General features: G+C 51.0%; 3 protein-coding genes across 3 annotated transcripts; all 3 read left to right on the top strand.

The window, feature by feature from the left end:
- Window positions 1–4,879: 4,879 nt before the first annotated feature.
- HER10_EVM0009757 (uncharacterized protein) lies at window positions 4,880–5,236 on the top strand (the record flags this gene model as incomplete). The annotated part of the gene is made up of 1 exon (XM_035479233.1): window positions 4,880–5,236. The coding sequence occupies one exon, from the start codon at window positions 4,880–4,882 to the stop codon at window positions 5,234–5,236; it is 357 nt and encodes a 118-aa protein (XP_035338776.1).
- A 1,475-nt stretch (window positions 5,237–6,711) lies between these two features.
- Window positions 6,712–7,473, top strand: HER10_EVM0012833 (uncharacterized protein; the record flags this gene model as incomplete). The annotated part of the gene is made up of 2 exons (XM_035482215.1): window positions 6,712–7,048; window positions 7,109–7,473. 2 exons carry the CDS (start codon window positions 6,712–6,714, stop codon window positions 7,471–7,473), a joined length of 702 nt encoding a protein of 233 aa, XP_035339047.1.
- A 728-nt stretch (window positions 7,474–8,201) lies between these two features.
- On the top strand, window positions 8,202–12,539 carry HER10_EVM0004785 (copper-translocating P-type ATPase). The gene is made up of 2 exons (XM_035474418.1): window positions 8,202–9,117; window positions 9,174–12,539. The coding sequence occupies exons 1-2, from the start codon at window positions 8,265–8,267 to the stop codon at window positions 12,098–12,100; spliced, it is 3,780 nt and encodes a 1,259-aa protein (XP_035338294.1). The 5' UTR covers window positions 8,202–8,264; the 3' UTR covers window positions 12,101–12,539.
- Window positions 12,540–16,708: the final 4,169 nt, after the last annotated feature.

Raw genomic sequence — 16,708 nt, 5'->3', positions numbered from 1 at the left:
ACCATGCTGCTTTTCGGGAAGAGCATCCAATCATGCAGTCGATACTAAGACGATTGCGATCGAAGCGGTGAGTTGTCTTACTAAGTTCTCTTCCATCGACAGAAGACTGGCAATTTGCGTCTCACTTAGTGAGACCGCGAGAAGCTCAGATGTCTTGGCATCTTTTCAGCTTTTTGTCAACCGCCCAAGAGCTTCTGCTAATGAGAAATGAACAAAACGACTTGGTATATCGGCAGTAGTGTTTGTGAATATTCATTGAGGATACATGTAGCCTCATGGGTTACTGCTACATGGGCTCTGGCTTTCGTGGAAGATCTCACATAAAGTTAGAAGAGTGCCATCTATCATTAGGCATTCCAGTAACAAGCTTTGAGAGACAATACGCCCTTCGACATGTTCAGGCATCATCTTGACGTCAAGCGCTTGTGCACTTAGTCCAGCTTATCTAGCTGAGGCCGTATATGCAATTGAGAGAAACGGATGGCTCATAGGTACTCTGTGAGATGAGGACCAAACCAAATCAGTTGGCAAGCACACAATTGCGAAAAGAATGGTGCAGGTGGTCGGCATCTGGAATCGTTCAGTGACGAATCTTCTTTCTTTCCGAGTACTTAGCCTCTCGATGGCGGCGCTAAACATCGTGTACTGAGACATGGGCTTCCAGGGCTCCCACTTGCACAGCTTCGAGTCTTTCGGATCTAGGCCTTCTGTGTCACCCTGGAAACTTGCCTCAATTTGATTCAGAAACGTCTGTGTTACGGCTTGCGTGGAAATCTGGAGCCTGGTATCATCCAAGTCCAGCTTCAACTGCCCACGGAGCGCAGCAGTCTCTGATTTCTCCGGCCGTAAGCTTTGAATCAGCTCCGAGGAGTGAAGCTATTGGGTATTTTATGGCTATCCCAGCTACATCTATCATTTTCGTTCATAGAGACGCATCTCAATGGGGAAGGTCTTGCGCTTTCCCAGCTCTGCTGGTAACCGAGGAGCCAATGTTCGACCTTGTGTAGCCGACGGGAACGTACAGCCGCATCGCAGTTTCGGTAGGCGGATTTGCTCTCGTGTGATATATCTCCGGCACTAATTCCCAATTCGGAGGAGTGTTCCGACCCGATGTCTAACAATACGCGAGAGTTCAACGCCCTAGGGCTCGATCAAGGCGACTGATCGGTGATAAGACCAACATACTTGGGTCTGGTGAGTGAGAGAAGGCCAGACAGAGAAGCCTGATATCTTGTTCTAGCCACTCCGTCGCTGAAGAATGGACTTCCGGTTTCTCGGGACATGGACCCTTGAAGTACGCCAGAAAGCCTCCATATCAGCCATCAGTACCTTCCACTATAACCTGCATGACTTGACAGACCTTGATCGCACTTTCTGCTGATCACATGCAGTGTCACCATTTCAAACAGCCACAGGAGCGGCCGGGTCTTGGTATAAGTGGTTGATCTGACGTGCCTTGCAGTATGTAGTTTGCTCTTACAGTAGTCTACCCTTCTGTGTCGGAGCTGGCCGAACGTCGTCATTGGATATCGTGCCTGGTTTGATATTCAGACTTTGGCGAGACAAGATTTTCGGGGTTACGCATTACTGAATGAATTTTTTAGCTGCTACATGTTACTGTTCTTGCAAGAGCTCTCGCAGGTGACTTTGATGTCGGAACTGTTGGTGACCACTTATGATAGCGCTCCAAGCACACAGGAACATTCCAACAAAGTCAAGGATCGTGATATTTGAGGTATGGTATACTCCTTTGGCGCACGCTCCTTCAATTGGGGCACACAGCTGCCGCAGTTCTCGGGCTGAAGGCTGTGGCATAAGTTATGTGTGACCCGATATATCGCGCTAAACGCCGGTGATGTGTAAGAGTCGGCCGCCATTAACTCGACTCCTGCTGAAAACTCGATTTCGAGCCCAAATCTAATATTACACTACATCCTGCAGCTCTCGATGAGGCAGAGCCAAAGGGAATAGTCGGATACATTCTACAAGTCCTCTCCTGTGTACATCATTTTATCTCATTGTACTTACCCCTCTTTCCTCCTCCAACAAGCCGACGTGATTGCGAATAAGATGCATTGGGTCATCAATCTCTTACACTGGCATTGGCGGGGGGTACTGGACGTTTTCTCATGATTGGAAACAAGGGAACTTTCGTGGAACTGAGTCTTGAGGCCCGGGAGCACACGAAAAAGCTGTACATCCACTTTGGAACAAGGCAACTCTGGGGTACATGGTGTTGTCCCATATCAGCTTCGAGAAAGGTGCTCTACACACATGAGGGGGTTTCTAGAACGCCTTCGAATATCGCGATGATGGGTAAACATCATCGCTAGTCCCATCAGCCTTGGAACCCGGAACCAGTAGCCCGGAAATGAGAATGGCAACTCGTGGGAGCCAGGGTGAATAGCGCCTTTGTGGCTGATTGCCATGCCCATCTCATGTGGCCTCCATATGGGCGACGAAAAGGCAATTTTCCCGAAGTTGTGCATTGTTACAAAAGTGTGCCTCTGTGTCTCATTCCTCTTGATATCATTGGAACTTCACATTAAAGAGAACACTGGTTGCGAGACCGGTAAGCATGGGCAAGCCACGTGCTTCGCCATTCTCCGGAGGGACAGTCTGAATTGCGACCCATGGGTTTGACAATGGCGGCCAATTATTGAAGCCTGGAAGAGGAATCGTGCCATTCCCTCAGGGTTCGTGAGGCAAACATCAGAGAAATGAGGTGGCCAGGTCCCAACAGCGTGGTAGTGACGAGCCGGGGCTTTGAGATGGGCCAGATACCCAATACTCGAGATTCAGCGAGAACCAGCTGTGAGCTGTGTCAAGGACCTTACGAAAACTCCAATGGTATGATGTATAAGAGGATTCACATCTGCACTCAGAAGTGTCGAAGCACGCGGCAGCAACGGCATCAAACATCACAGGGTGCCATCCCAATCAATATCAAACCGTTTCACTGAGTCACTTTGCTCTTGCTCGCCAACTCACTGTTACCTTCTCTAGCAGATGCAGGCTGCTTGTGTTTACCAATTCTATCGGAATTCTGTTCATAAGTCGGCCCAGATCGACACTCAGCTCCATCATACACAATCAACCCAGTTCGCCTAGAGTCCGCATTTCCTCGAACCGTCTCTTGGCTCCCACTGCTTACACAAAACATCTGTTCGGAGCTCGCATCTTTGTGTCACGTTATATTTCGATCAACCACGGAATTTTCTGTCCTTGAGATCGGTCTCCGCATCTTGTCTAGGACTCCTTTTCCTTCCTGGTTGTCGACTTTATCGATACCTTACTACCTCCAACTACCTAAACGGGGAAACACGTACGGAAATAGCCCTCGTGAAGACTACCGATATCTTGGAGTCTCTCTGCTCAGCTTAGGGACATCAACCATGTGCACTTGGTCCTACCTTCACCACCACCACGTTCAGCCGTGCCCTCGGCCGATTGACAATGTCTTCCACTGGGAATTTTGCATGGACGCTGGAAGAGATTCCGATGGCAATTTTCAGACTCCCTGCGATAAAGTCACTTCCAATGCGGTCCAGAATGTTGATTTTGATAATCCTTGCGCAACTGGGGGCTGTCTGATTTCTCCCGAGTGCAGTGCCGGCAGCTGCCGTTTGCAAGAGTTGAACAGCTATTGGATCTGCTGCCAATGCAGCAGAGGAAGTAACACACTGCGCTGGTGTCGACACAAAATGAAGAAGAGTCCAGACACTTTCTGCTACCATCGAGTCTGCAGAAACTGTACGGCGGACACTAACACCTGAGTCCTGACGCCCTCGCTAGGCAAGACAAGGTGATGGGCACCGCACAGCCACTGAGCTCCATTGATAGACGACGACGACGACGACGTGGAGACAGGGAAGAATACACGAGGAGTTCGCAAAAGTGATTTGGAATCTTTCAACAGACCGACGATTTGCTATTCCAGAGGTGGCGCCATATCTCACTCGATGCTCGTTCACCAGCCGCCACATCCAAGTTCTCGGCCTTTCATGGGCCGTGGAAAAATGGGTATCAGAGTCTAGGCTTTTAGGCCCTAGTCCAGCAGCTGATGTCGGGTCGTACACGTATCGGGATGAAGACCAGTCAGATTGGAGAGAACATCAGGCAGGGGGTGTTGCCGTCGGCCGAGAGCGCCTCCTGGTGATCAACTTGCTTCCTGGCTGTTCACCACGAGCCCAACTCCACGCACGAGGCTGAACGATGGAGACGAGGAGGCTTGGGAGCCTTTGCGACACATGAAGCAATATAGACCAATCGAAATGCTATCTTTTCTACTGCGTGTTTCACACAAATGGTTCGCACATTTGCCTGACTAAAGTGTCTGTTGCGATTTTGTTCTAGCGGAAAGCAGATACGGATCAAGCTCCGGGATTCAATGCGTCCGAAGTCGGTCCCTGATACATATCAGAGACCTGGCTGCCACGTTTTTCTTTCAATAACCCTTCAAACTATTTGATCTTGGATGCATTTTGCGAGTCATTTGCTCGCCTTTCGCGAACAGGCCGCCAAAGCCTTCGATTGGGACCCGATGCAGTGGTTACTGATCGTCAGGGGAAGGGGAAGAAATCGTGGCCGCCTCAATATGCTTACCGACAGGTCGGAGCAGATCGCCGAACCTGCTTCTTCTGTACATTTCTGTCCGGAGATTCTGAGTATAAAGTTGAGGATAGAAACCCCAGAATAGTCGATGAGTATCTCAGGACCTAAAAGTAAAATCGGAACATTGAGCATCATATCGTGCCTGTGGCTCTCAAATTCTCACTTGAGTATTTAACTCCAGCCTCTCTATCTTCGTAAACTTTCAACTGCAACATACGCATACCGACAAACACATTTGTATTCGAAAACCTTAAAGAAAAACGTCATGTGCCACACCATAGCTTTCAAGTTGCCCTGCGAGCATATCCAGACTCAAATCGAATATTGCTCCAAGGCGTCGGCATCCTCGAAAAAAGATCCATCCAAACGCAAAACCTGCAGAGATGTGACTCAACAAAACATTCCGTACCCTCCTCCTCCAGGCTATGACCAGAGAGCCTTGCCCAAGTGCCCTTTGGCAAATTGCCCATATGAAAGCCGCAACAGGTGCTGGAACTGCTGCTGGTGTGGCAAGGGTTGGAACGATGGAGGCAGATGTAGTTGCATCATGATCATTGACGGAAACGAGTACCGCTGCGAGCATATCTGCTGCTCGACGTGTACTGCCGCCATGGATGGTTGAACATGATGGAGTAACGAATCGGATGGCATGTGGAGACAAACAACTTCTTGGAGCTTAGGAGATGAGGTGAAAGAAGGATAAAGACTCAGCATGAGATCCTCTAGTGACTAGACGTCATGACAATCTGTCTTTTGGAGGAGTCCAAACCCAGGAAGGGATTATGAGTCAGTGGTGGGCTAAGAGACACATAGAAAGGATGGGTTCCACTTGTTCTCTCTCCAACAATCTCGCAGTGGTCAAGTAAGCCAGCAAGTTCTCATGGTGACATCCATCGCCATCGTCGGTGGCAACGGGTGCTTGCAGGGGAATCTCAGACAACTGGATTGTCTCGCACTGTATAATCGATCTAATCTTCCTAAGTGATGAAACTGTCCGCAACCTTTTGCGGTGCCGCGTTCCTGCATGACATTTGCCCAGATCCCGTATCTGTGAGTAGTTGAACATGATATCGAGATCGTGATCGGATGGGTTCAACTTGGGTCACATTAAGCAGCTACCCAGCTCGGGCTCCAGATCCTGCACTCTTGCATTTCGATCCAGCCAACAACCCCTCCCAACTCACGCCACTTTGCTCCCGACCACTCAGATTTTGAAGCAGCCGATTGGCGAGGCTAAGTACCAGGGCTAATATCAGCCCCGAATAAGGATCGTGATTATCGTGAAACCCTCCATTTAGACTATTACAAGATAGTCATGCGTCGAGCTTCCTAGCGAGATCTTACGAACCCAGGCACCGGGAGGGCGGGCTTCTCATCCGCTGCTCAAACCACTCGTGGAGGAATTCGTCCCCATGGATCCGATGTAAGACGCGTAACACAGAGATTGATGACGGTGGAGATCGTCGTGTTGCAATAATGGGTGGACCGGTGTGACACAAAGCTGCGAGTTCCCGTCGGGGACTTCACCCACATTTGACGAGGGCGTGTTGCGAGAGCCTTGGCCGCACAAGCAGCTTGTTTCATTGGCTGCCTGATCTATGTTTCCGCACCCTCAAGTATGGATGCAACACATAACATACACGCCAACCAATCCATTCACCATGCAGCCCGAGACATTGGAATCCCAGAAACAGTCAATTGGGGCCATGTTTGACCCTAGGTTCCACGACCCTTACTGTCGGTGAGCGAGGGGTGATGACAGATGAGATGCGAAGTGAGGGTGGTGTTCGAGATGGTTGGTAAGAAGTGAACATGTGTCAGTAGCTGTGAGAAAAGAAACCAAAAGAGGCGTTCATCGGCAGTTAGGACGGAATAGTGATCATGGAAGTACGGTAACTTAAATTTTGTCATGCGCAAGGAAGGGTCATCGAGAAGGCCGGAAAAAATGAAGTATATAAGATACAGCAAGCTGCTTGGAGGAGCGAATCCAGTCAACTTTACAGATTACCGCCATCAGTCGTTGATCATCTCACTACAGTGACTCCATAAATTTGTGTCTTCAAGTATCAACAAATTTGCACATCGCCATCCTTCACCATGTGTCACGGCCACCCTCGTCTCCACCCTTGCTCGCATACTTCGATCAACTGGCACTACTGCCCTTCCGCCCTGATTGATCTGGAAACAGGTGTAGAGACTCCATGCTCACATCTGAGTTATGCAACCGCTCAGCCCAGCAATGCCGACTGCCCTTTGATCAACTGTCAGTTCAAGGCGATGGGTGGCACCTGGACCTGTTGTCAATGTAACCAGGGTCCCAATACCCAGGGCTGGTGTACAATGCCAAAGGTCTCACCAGGTTATGGCATCGCCGCCCCTGTCAATGAGTCTCAGACCTGCGATCACGGGTGCTGTGCGGAATGCGCGCGTTACCGTGAGTCTAATAATCCTCCGATTTGTACCTTTTGGCCATGGAGCTAACCGATCGGTCTAGTCCCAACACGAACGACTACCCCAGATATGACATTCAGTGAGCTCCGTCAAGGGGCCGCTAGCCGCAAGTTTGGCTACGGTTCTTCCAGTCGCTCTCACCGTCGAGGTTCTGCCTTATCCAAGATCAACGGATTTCCCTCCGTGGATGAGAACGCAGAAACTGTGCCGCCGTCCGCATCAGGCTCGTGTTCCAGAAGCAACAGCTCGTATAAATCATCTGCATCCGGCAATACCTCTTACGGATCTATAACTTCAGCAAGCCGAGGCGCGGCTTACAGGGTTGATTTGGAGTACAGTTCTAAACGGCACAAGTCATCCTCCGGAAAGTCAAGCAAGAAGGGCCAGAAGTCTGTGAGGGCCCACTGACTTAGGGTGGGCGAGTTGAGTGAGTCCTATCACGGGGATTGCTCTGAGGGAAATCAGGTTGTTAAATAGTATCTTTGGGGATCTCTGTCAAGTTGAGGTGCTCACTGTCATTCGTACAAAATCGTCAATGCGTTTGTCAGTGTTCACAATCTGAGCTTGCAGATGTGACCTGAGGAACCTATTATTCATGAAGCAGAGAGAGGTATCGGTTCATCTACGTGTTTAATTCTAATCCGGCTGATAACGATGAGATCGTGGTGCGCAATAATACCATCATTAAATCAATTGCCTTCAACTCCGAATGTTGCCTTCCAGTGTCTCCCTTCTATGTCCGAGAAGAAGAAGAAGAAGGAGGAGGAAGAGGAAGAGGGCAACAATACATGTTTCTCTTACTTGCGACAAGCAGGTCCCCAATATTGATTTGGACGAAATAGATTCCAGCCCCTTTGGCAAAGCCGCATTGTAAAATCCAGCACTGAATAATTGACAAATCTAGAGTTGACGATATGTACTGGAGGGATACGTACCGATCCTTGATCTACACCGCCACATGAGGTGTGGCGCTTCGGGCCGGGAAGGGACATTACCTAAGTATCCCGGAAGCGGGTGGGGGTTAATCCACCCCTCCGAGCACGTGCCTCCGGGACCGGACCCGCAGTTCCCGCGGAAGCTCCCGCGAAGTCCCGCCGACGTGCCATCTCATCTGCCCATCGCATCACACATTACGTCCCACAATCGGGGGGAAGAAAATCACAAGAGAAATTGCGTATTCACCTCCCAACACGTTTACAATGGCCTGTGGATCCGGTTGTTGCGGTCCTCCACAGGAACAGGCTGTCGCAAGAGACGGCACGGCTCCGGTCGCCTCGCCCCCAGATGAGTTAGACTGCGACGACCCTGGTGTTGTCGACACCTGCTGCGAGGGCGGAGGAGACGATTCAAAGGTTGTCTTCGAAACCAAGGGGGACGACGAATGCAAAATGACCGATCATGGAAGAGACAAGGACTCCGGAAACAGGGCCATCTACCAGTGCTGCGCCGCGTCCATTGACGGCAGCATTGGTCCAGCACAAGCTGAGGACGATTGTTGCGCTCCAGAGGTCAATGTTGACGACTGTGTGAACGTTTGCTGCGGATCTAACAACGAACACTTTACTGGAATCAGCGCTAAAGACAACAACATCGCCGAGCCTGCCAACAAGTCCGCAAACATATTTTCTGGCGTTGGATGCCAGTCAGGACAAGACGACCTCGCCTTAAAGTCAATTGTGGAGTCAAGCAATACTTCTGAGTTCAATCAGGACTCCTGTGCTCCGAAGCCCGAGGACTGCTCGCCAGGATGTTGTAGCCCAGCCAAGGGCAAAAGATCAATCGACAGCCTTGAGACCACATCAAATGGAGCAATCGCGGGCAGGGCAATTTTGGTGACTGAATCTGGTGGTGACGAAGCTATTCAGATCTGCTCTGAAGATGGAATAAAGGGCTGTTGCTCCTCTGGTCCTACAACTGACGTTTGTGGAGAGAAGACACCCAGCTGTTGTGAGGGCAAGACATCCCCTTGCTGTGACTATACTTGCATCGATCGCCTCGCTCTCCGCGAATGCGCTGGGGGAAAGGATTTAAAGCTTCGTCAATCGTACCAAGGTAAACTTTCGTGCAAAGAGCCTATCGTTTCTAGCTGCTAACATGATCCATACAAGCCTCCACTGACAACATTTGCACCGGTGGCCAAGACGGGAAGGCGTGCCGAGGCCACTCCCGAAGTGTACGTGAGATTTATCAGTCAAAGCTCGATGCCTTGGGCTGTATCTGCCGTGCGCTTTTGGCTCTCGGTCAGGAATCTTGCTGTGCTCCACGTGAGCGCTCCTCCACCGAAAGGAAGCGATCTTTAAAGAAGTCCACGTCTTTTCATCGCACTTCGGTTGACTCCTGTCGCGCTTCCGGGGTGGACAAATCTGCTTCCCGTCAGACGGCAAGAAACTGCGGCAAAAAAACAACTCGCAGCTCAACTTCTGGCATTAAATTAAGTGCATGTAATGATGGCTGCTGCTCGAAACCCAAGCAGAGCATTGTTGAATCATGTGCCGACTCCTGTTGCGACCCGTCGCCGTCAAAACCTATCAACCAGTCGCTGCCGCCTGAGTCGAAGGTTATCAACGGGGATCTTGAGCAAGGCCTGGTTGGAAAGGAACACGTCGTACTGAGCATTTCTGGCATGACTTGCACTGGATGCGAAACCAAGCTCAAGCGAACTCTGGCCACGATGAATGCAGTCAGAAACCTGAAGACCAGCCTGGTATTGGCTAGGGCTGAATTCGACTTGCAGACTGGTGCCGGTTCGGTGGATGAAGTCATCAGACATCTCGAACGAACCACTGAGTTCAAATGCGAAAAGATCACCACGCAGGGTGCTGCCAGTGTCGACATCCTCTGCCCTGGCGATCCCCGAGATTTCATTAATAAGCCATGGCCCAATGGTGTCACGGACATTCGCATCATAGACAAGGCCAGTGTTCATGTAGAATTTGACGCGAAGGTCGTTGGGGCCCGCGTTCTGGTCGAAACGGGCTGGGGAACGCCTCTTACATTGGCGCCACTTCGAGCGGACCCTTCGTTGGAGGCCGGAAGCAAGCACATTCGCAACATGGGATGGTTCACTTTGCTTTCAACTATCCTGACCATTCCCGTTCTCATTATGGCCTGGGCACCTCTTCCAAAGAGAGAAATAGCTTATGGCTCGGCATCGCTGGCCTTGGCGACCATTGTACAAGTCGCAATTGCTGGGCCCTTCTATCCAAAAGCTCTGAAGAGTCTGATCTTTTCAAGAGTTATTGAGATGGATCTGTTGATTGTTCTAAGCACAAGTGCTGCATACATCTTCTCTGTTGTGTCATTTGGGTTTCTTGTCTCTCGGAAGCCTGTTTCGACTGGAGAATTTTTCGAAACGAGCACCCTTCTTGTGACGCTCATCATGGTTGGTCGGTATGTGAGCGCTCTAGCGCGACAAAAAGCCGTCGAATCTATCTCAATACGATCCCTTCAGATCTCAACGGCTCTGATTGTAAACTCAGGTGGCGAAGATGAGGAGATTGACGCCCGCCTCCTTCAGTATGGAGACATTTTCAAGGTCGTCCCAGATTCTCGAATTCCTACCGATGGGACGATTATCTCAGGTTCCTCGGAAATTGATGAGTCAATGATGACCGGAGAATCAAGACGCATCGAAAAGTCCACCGGATCTTCGGTCATTGCTGGCACTATGAACGGCTCTGGCGCTCTTACCGTTCGTCTGACTAGGCTTCCAGGCAGTAACACCATCAGTAATATCGCCGGAATGGTCGACGAGGCTAAGCTTTCTAAGCCAAAGATCCAGGACGTTGCTGACAGAGTCGCGTCATATTTCGTACCGGTAGTTGTGGCCATCACTATCATAACTTTCTCGATTTGGATCGCTGTTGGTATTGCGGTTCGCAAGCAGAGTGGCTCTGAAGCAACTATCCAGGCAGTCATGTACGCCATCACCGTCCTCATTGTATCTTGCCCATGCGCTATAGGCCTCGCAGTACCCATGGTCATTTTAATTGCCAGTGGTGTAGCTGCCGAAAAGGGTGTCGTCTTCAAATCTGCGGACAGCATTGAGCTTGCGTATAAGACTTCGCACGTTGTCTTTGACAAAACCGGGACCCTTACAACTGGAAACCTCAGAGTTGCGCATGAAGCATACTTTACAGAAGATCAAGAGACCATCAGATCGGTGCTTCTTGGCCTTGTTGGCACCATTAAACACCCAGTCTCTGTTGCCATTTTCACTCATCTAGTGGCACACGTTGGTGCCCCTACGACTGTTACGGATCTGAAGGCCATAACAGGCAAGGGTGTGGAGGCGAAACTCGACGGAGTCACTCTTCGAGCTGGCAACTCGCGTTGGCTTGGTCTTTCTAACGACCCCAGAGTCCAATCAGTTCTGTCCAAGAGCTATACAGCCTTCTGTTTCACTGTGGACAACTCCTTGGTTGCCGTCTTTGGCCTCGAAGACTCTATCCGCACAGATGCTCTCGAGACAATCTCCAATCTACAGGCTTCCGGAATTTCTGTTCACATCCTCTCCGGAGACGATGATGGTGCCGTTCGAACAGTGGCTTCACGATTGAGAATCCCTGATCTCAATGTTCGTTCCCGATGCACCCCCGGAGACAAGCAAGAGTATATCCAGAACCTACTGTCTCAACCTTTGTTAGACGCCGGCCGAGTCAGAGCGAAGAATGCGAAAGAGCCCGTCGTCATCTTCTGTGGCGATGGTACTAACGACGCAGTTGCACTGGCCCAGGCCACCATTGGCGTGCACATGAGCGAGGGAACAGACGTCGCAAAGTCCGCCGCGGACGTAGTTCTCATGCATCCGAGCCTTGCAGGGATTCTCACCATCATTGCCATTAGCAAGAAAGCTATCCACAGGATCGCCTTCAACTTTGGCTGGAGCTTCGTATACAACTTGTTTGCCATTCTCCTAGGCGCTGGCGCGTTTGTCAACGCCAGGATTCCGCCCGAATTTGCGGGCCTGGGTGAACTAGTCAGTGTTCTTCCAGTCATCGCCGCCGCGGTACTTTTGCGATGGACCGCCATCTAGCCGTCTATCGTTACATGCTGGACCAATGTGGGCGATGCGCTCCGGGGAGGACGCGTGATGCTGATGGGCGGGCGCTTGAGGATGTGCGTCGGGGCATATTCAACATCTGCCACAAGAATAGTCTCTCTTTGCTTTTGGATGCTTGGAATTTCTGTTTCATTGGTTCGTGATTTCTTGGTATCGCAAAGTGTTGCCACTACCGGTTCGAGGATCGAGTCAACTGCTCTCTTTCGCATTCGTCTGCAAGCACGCGTGTATCGTGCCCTTCTTCGCTAACCTCTGGCCAAGGAGTTGTAGAGGCACGGCTCCGTGTGCCCCATCGCAGTCTCAGCTCTCAGATCTCACTTTCAACTGACATGATCTATGTGTAAGCTACTTGCACAACAAGTGTGGGCCAGGGGGGGTACCATATCCGCTCTCCTTAGATCGTTGGCGATTCAATTTACAGGGACTGTCAGGGTGCAACGTTGGCAGTCTCCCATTCTTTATGTCTCACCTGTCGCGGTCAACACTGAGCGGGCAGCAAGACACTTATCCACCCTTGATGTGAGATTCGGTAGAAACAGCTGCATGTAGGGTATACCCAGGTGACTGGAATACCTAGGAAGGGATGAGAAACAACAAGTCAGCTTTGCGAGCGTGAATTTACCACCGCCAAGTTCAAGGTCTCTGCCTCTCGACGCCTTCATGCCCGAGGCTGTCCAATGCTTTGGGGATGGGAGTATTCGGGCGAATCAAAGGACCAAGGCGGTCTAGTAGACAAGATGCTCGTACACCTGAGTCCCGACGGCAGAGTAAGTACTTTACCCAGAGATTCTAGACCCAACCAGCGCTACATCGCCACTATGCTTCAGCCAACGAGATCCTTCCAGTGACGTCTTATCTAGACGCTAGATTGGTTTAGAAGCCGTGCATTCAGGGTGGATGAGAGAGTCATGGGGCATAGCAAGGTGAAGACCTCTACAACTACCTACCATGCTGCAGGCAGATCGAGGCTTGCTGCCTCTTGTCTGCCGTGTCAACTAGTCGGTCTACTGGCATTAAATGGGTGTCGCGACACCTGAGAATGTGCCATCTCACCGGTGTGGGGGCACTCCATGCCCATGCAAGCTACAAAAGGAACAATGACATGGGGGCGGGGCCGCGGGGATGTTGCCGCAATATGGGACGGTATGACAGAACAGCCGTTGGTAGACCCCTGGATAATGCCAGCTGGGTAAGTTATCCATATGTTCGCTGCATCTTCATCTCTTCACCTCAGATGGACGATTTTGCCCTCTCTTCGCGATGCCAGAGGGTCAATTCTCGACCCTACGCCTTTGTGTGGATCGAGCGGACGTGTTCCACTTGATGAGGCGGTAGTTCATTCAAGCCCATCGACCCATAGTGACGCGCATCCGAACACTTGCAGCTCTCGGCATCTTGGGCATAAAGCTGCACAGTACCTACGTTCACTGCAGAAGGAGCCTCGAGCATGGCTTTTACTTGATACTAAGGCATGAGAGAGGCGCACTGCCGGGGAACATTCCGGATGGTTTGAGCGATAACCATGGTTTCATTTCTATTCGTGCGGTGGTACAATAAGGATTAAGGTCAGAGGAAGGGCTGCTGCTTTTTCTGCCCACCCATGCCCCGCGTCGCGGGCCGAAACAACTTGAGCATGCAATCTAGAAACACCGTCCTTGCCAAGAAGGATAGAGGTGATTTTGATGCGCCTTCTGTGTGCCTATTGGCCCTCGACGGATCTCCGGCAGGATATGCGTGCAAAACTCCCGATCAAACTGGATGGGAAGAGCATGTTAACCTGCTGCCTCAGGCTGAGTATCGGTATGGTTACGGCCGTTGCTCGGCTCTCACGTCGTTTATTATCTCGTTCGCGTAATAGTTCCAAACCAGGTTGGCATTGAAATTCGGGGAGCTGGACTCAGCTCCGTTGAGATTTGGCCTGTTGAATCAAGCAGAATTTCGAGGCAAATTGTGTTCGGCCGAGACAGCCACAAGCACGGGGCTTGTTTTTGGAAGTTGAAAGCACGGAATTTTCTTCGTACTTCCAGTTCACGGGAGCAAGGTTACTGCAGTCAACTTGTTGATGGCATTCAGATATCTGGAAGTGGTTTCTCTGGACACCTTCGGACAGAGAGGGCCTCGACCTGCGAGCCCTCGTAAGTTAGACGTTGGCGCCGTTTACAATACCTGTGCGAAGTAACGGAAAGTAGGGATATTAGGTAGCTTGCACGACGCAGGCTTGGCACCTCGGATTCAGCCTGGGGGAAACATCACAGGCTCACAGCAGATGAAGAGAGATCAACGATCCTTGCACAGCTGTTCCCATCCTGCATTAAGGACACCGCCAAAGGCACATATCTGATAGGGCTGTAAACAGGTATCTCAGTCCGAACAAGAAGACCTTCAAATAAGGGTGATGGATGCAGCGAGAAGCCTGCCATTCTTCCCGGTCGTGTATGGTATGTGCTCCTCTGGCGGCAGGCTCTAGACTGAACGTGGAGGATTCGCGGCTGGCGGCGAAATAAGCAATGTACCATGTGCGGCGATGTGCCACCAGGGCCGCCCCGGGCCTTCGTGCCTCGCCCCGGCCCTCACTTCGCCTCTCTTTTTAGTGTTGTCCCATCACCTTGACAGTGGACACGTGTGACACTGATGTTGGCAGGCTGGGAAAGGAGGAAACAGACCCATCCCTTATCCGGACGTGAGATCCTGCTTGCCTACACAGTGTTTTCTCCTACAGTATGAGTCTCGGGCAGAAAAAAGAAACCAAAGGTCCGAGAGGGGGAAAGAGAAAAAGAAGGCTGGCATCGCTGGTATATGTCTAGGGTGCACTCCAAGCCCCTGGGCCGCCATCAAATTTCTGGGACGCGTTGATGCTCTTGGATTTGCACACCCCACCGCTAGACAAGCCAATAAACCATGAAGCTCCCCCTCCATAGCCACAAGAATTGGCATATTTTTTCACGCTCATGGGTAGACAGCATCGAGTCTGCACTGAGTGCTTTGCTGTCTGTCTCAGTCCCTTCAGCTAAATGCCAGTTACGCGGTGACGACATGGCCTTGTCACACACCTATATCTCCACCACCCAAGCCGACAAGAACTGGATGTTTCTCCTTGTCTTTCGGCTACTTTTCGGCACCCTTGCAAAAAGCGGCCTCGTCATTTCAATCAGCATCCGCATGCAAAGGTCTTAGTAAGTCTCCGTGATACCAATCGTGCTGCAGCTGTTTGAGGTTTGACCCCGTACGATGCGTCGATGCCAAGATCGCCCTCGCATCCATTCCTCTCCCCGTCAGTGTAGCTTACCATGCATACCACCCAGCCCTGGAAAGAACAAGGCGAAGAGATGGCTAGCAGAGGGGCATGGCCAGAATTTCAGACAGCGGCGGCCGGCTGTACTGGAGGATATGACCGTCAGCATGATAGCATCTGCGACGACACTGCGGAAGAAAATTGAGTTCTGATATGTGACACAAATGGCGCGAACCGCTCTAGGATTTAGATGCATTAGCTTCGTTATGTTCTCATGAGAAAATAAGCCTCTTGAACAAGCAGACCTTGCGCTGGGCCAGTGTTGGGCACAGCAATCCATCTTCCTCGCCCTCACATTGTGTAACTTCCCCCTCTTTGCATGCCGGCTGGGCGTCCCACTAAAGGTAGAACAAAGCTCATCTGCATCAGCTTCCACATCGTACGCTTCCACTTGCTGTGATCATTCCTTTCTTTTCGTCTTCAGGGTCGCCAGGGGCATGGCGCAAATGCTGTGGGAGGAAGATCCTCGCCGGGGTCAATATCATTAGGATTACCTCGCAGAAGCTTGGCCCCCGTCTGTCACCCGGTGTCCTCCGCGGAAGACACCAGCGTGTCCGCTAGACATGAGTTCATATCGAAAATTCCAAACTTGCTCTGGCCTTCTGGAGATGCTTTGACTGATGGTTAACTTAGCTAGAAGACATAAGTTCTCCCAATCTCAGGGTCGCTCCCAGGCTCCCATCACACGTAGCTTGTAGGCTCATCATTATCAGGATGTCTTAATGCAAACTAGTGAGCCTCGCATAACATTTGAGTAGGTAATTAGGTACTCGTGAATACTCCTTCCTCGAGTCCATGCGCCCTTGCGACGAAATTCAGTTCATCGGCATCCGGGCTGCCAGCTGACTATCCCGGCCTCACGATGTCCAGGGATAGGCACCAAATACCTGTGATGATCAAGATCGTTCTGACCGCTTTCTGTTTTACTGTAAGCCACAAAACTAGTAAAAGTCTTTCTTCAGCTGCCGACGCTTGAGACAGTCTACTGTTGTGCAACCCCGGCGCCCCTTAATCCTCAGTTCGTATCGTTCGGAACCTTCGGCGAAACCAGTCACACTATGAGCTCTAGCGAGTGAAGGGTCCTAGACAGTTTTGCCCACATGTACTCACGGTGCCCGGGCTTCTGTGCCCGCAGGGCTTAATCATTAGCGCCCTTTGGGGTGATGCTGTATGATTGAGAATGAGCTCCAAGGTTGAGACTCTTGAAGTCTCAATTAACTATAGTCATCGGTAACTCGCGATGTTGCGACTGTCCAAGCTGGAGTGCTATAGTCCACCATGCGGTCTCA

Source organism: Colletotrichum scovillei, assembly GCF_011075155.1.
Source record: "Colletotrichum scovillei strain TJNH1 chromosome Unknown Contig00001, whole genome shotgun sequence".
Classification (NCBI taxonomy): Eukaryota; Fungi; Ascomycota; class Sordariomycetes; order Glomerellales; family Glomerellaceae; genus Colletotrichum; species Colletotrichum scovillei.
This window is presented reverse-complemented; position numbering and strand designations above follow the sequence as displayed.

What these genes read in the sequence shown, in the direction of transcription:
- HER10_EVM0004785 (XM_035474418.1), top strand. Translation starts at nt 8,265, where the DNA reads ATGGCCTGTGGATCCGGTTGTTGCGGTCCTCCACAGGAACAGGCTGTC. An exon ending in GCTTCGTCAATCGTACCAAG is followed by an intron (nt 9,118 to 9,173) that starts GTAAACTTTCGT and finishes GATCCATACAAG; the next exon opens with CCTCCACTGACAACATTTGC.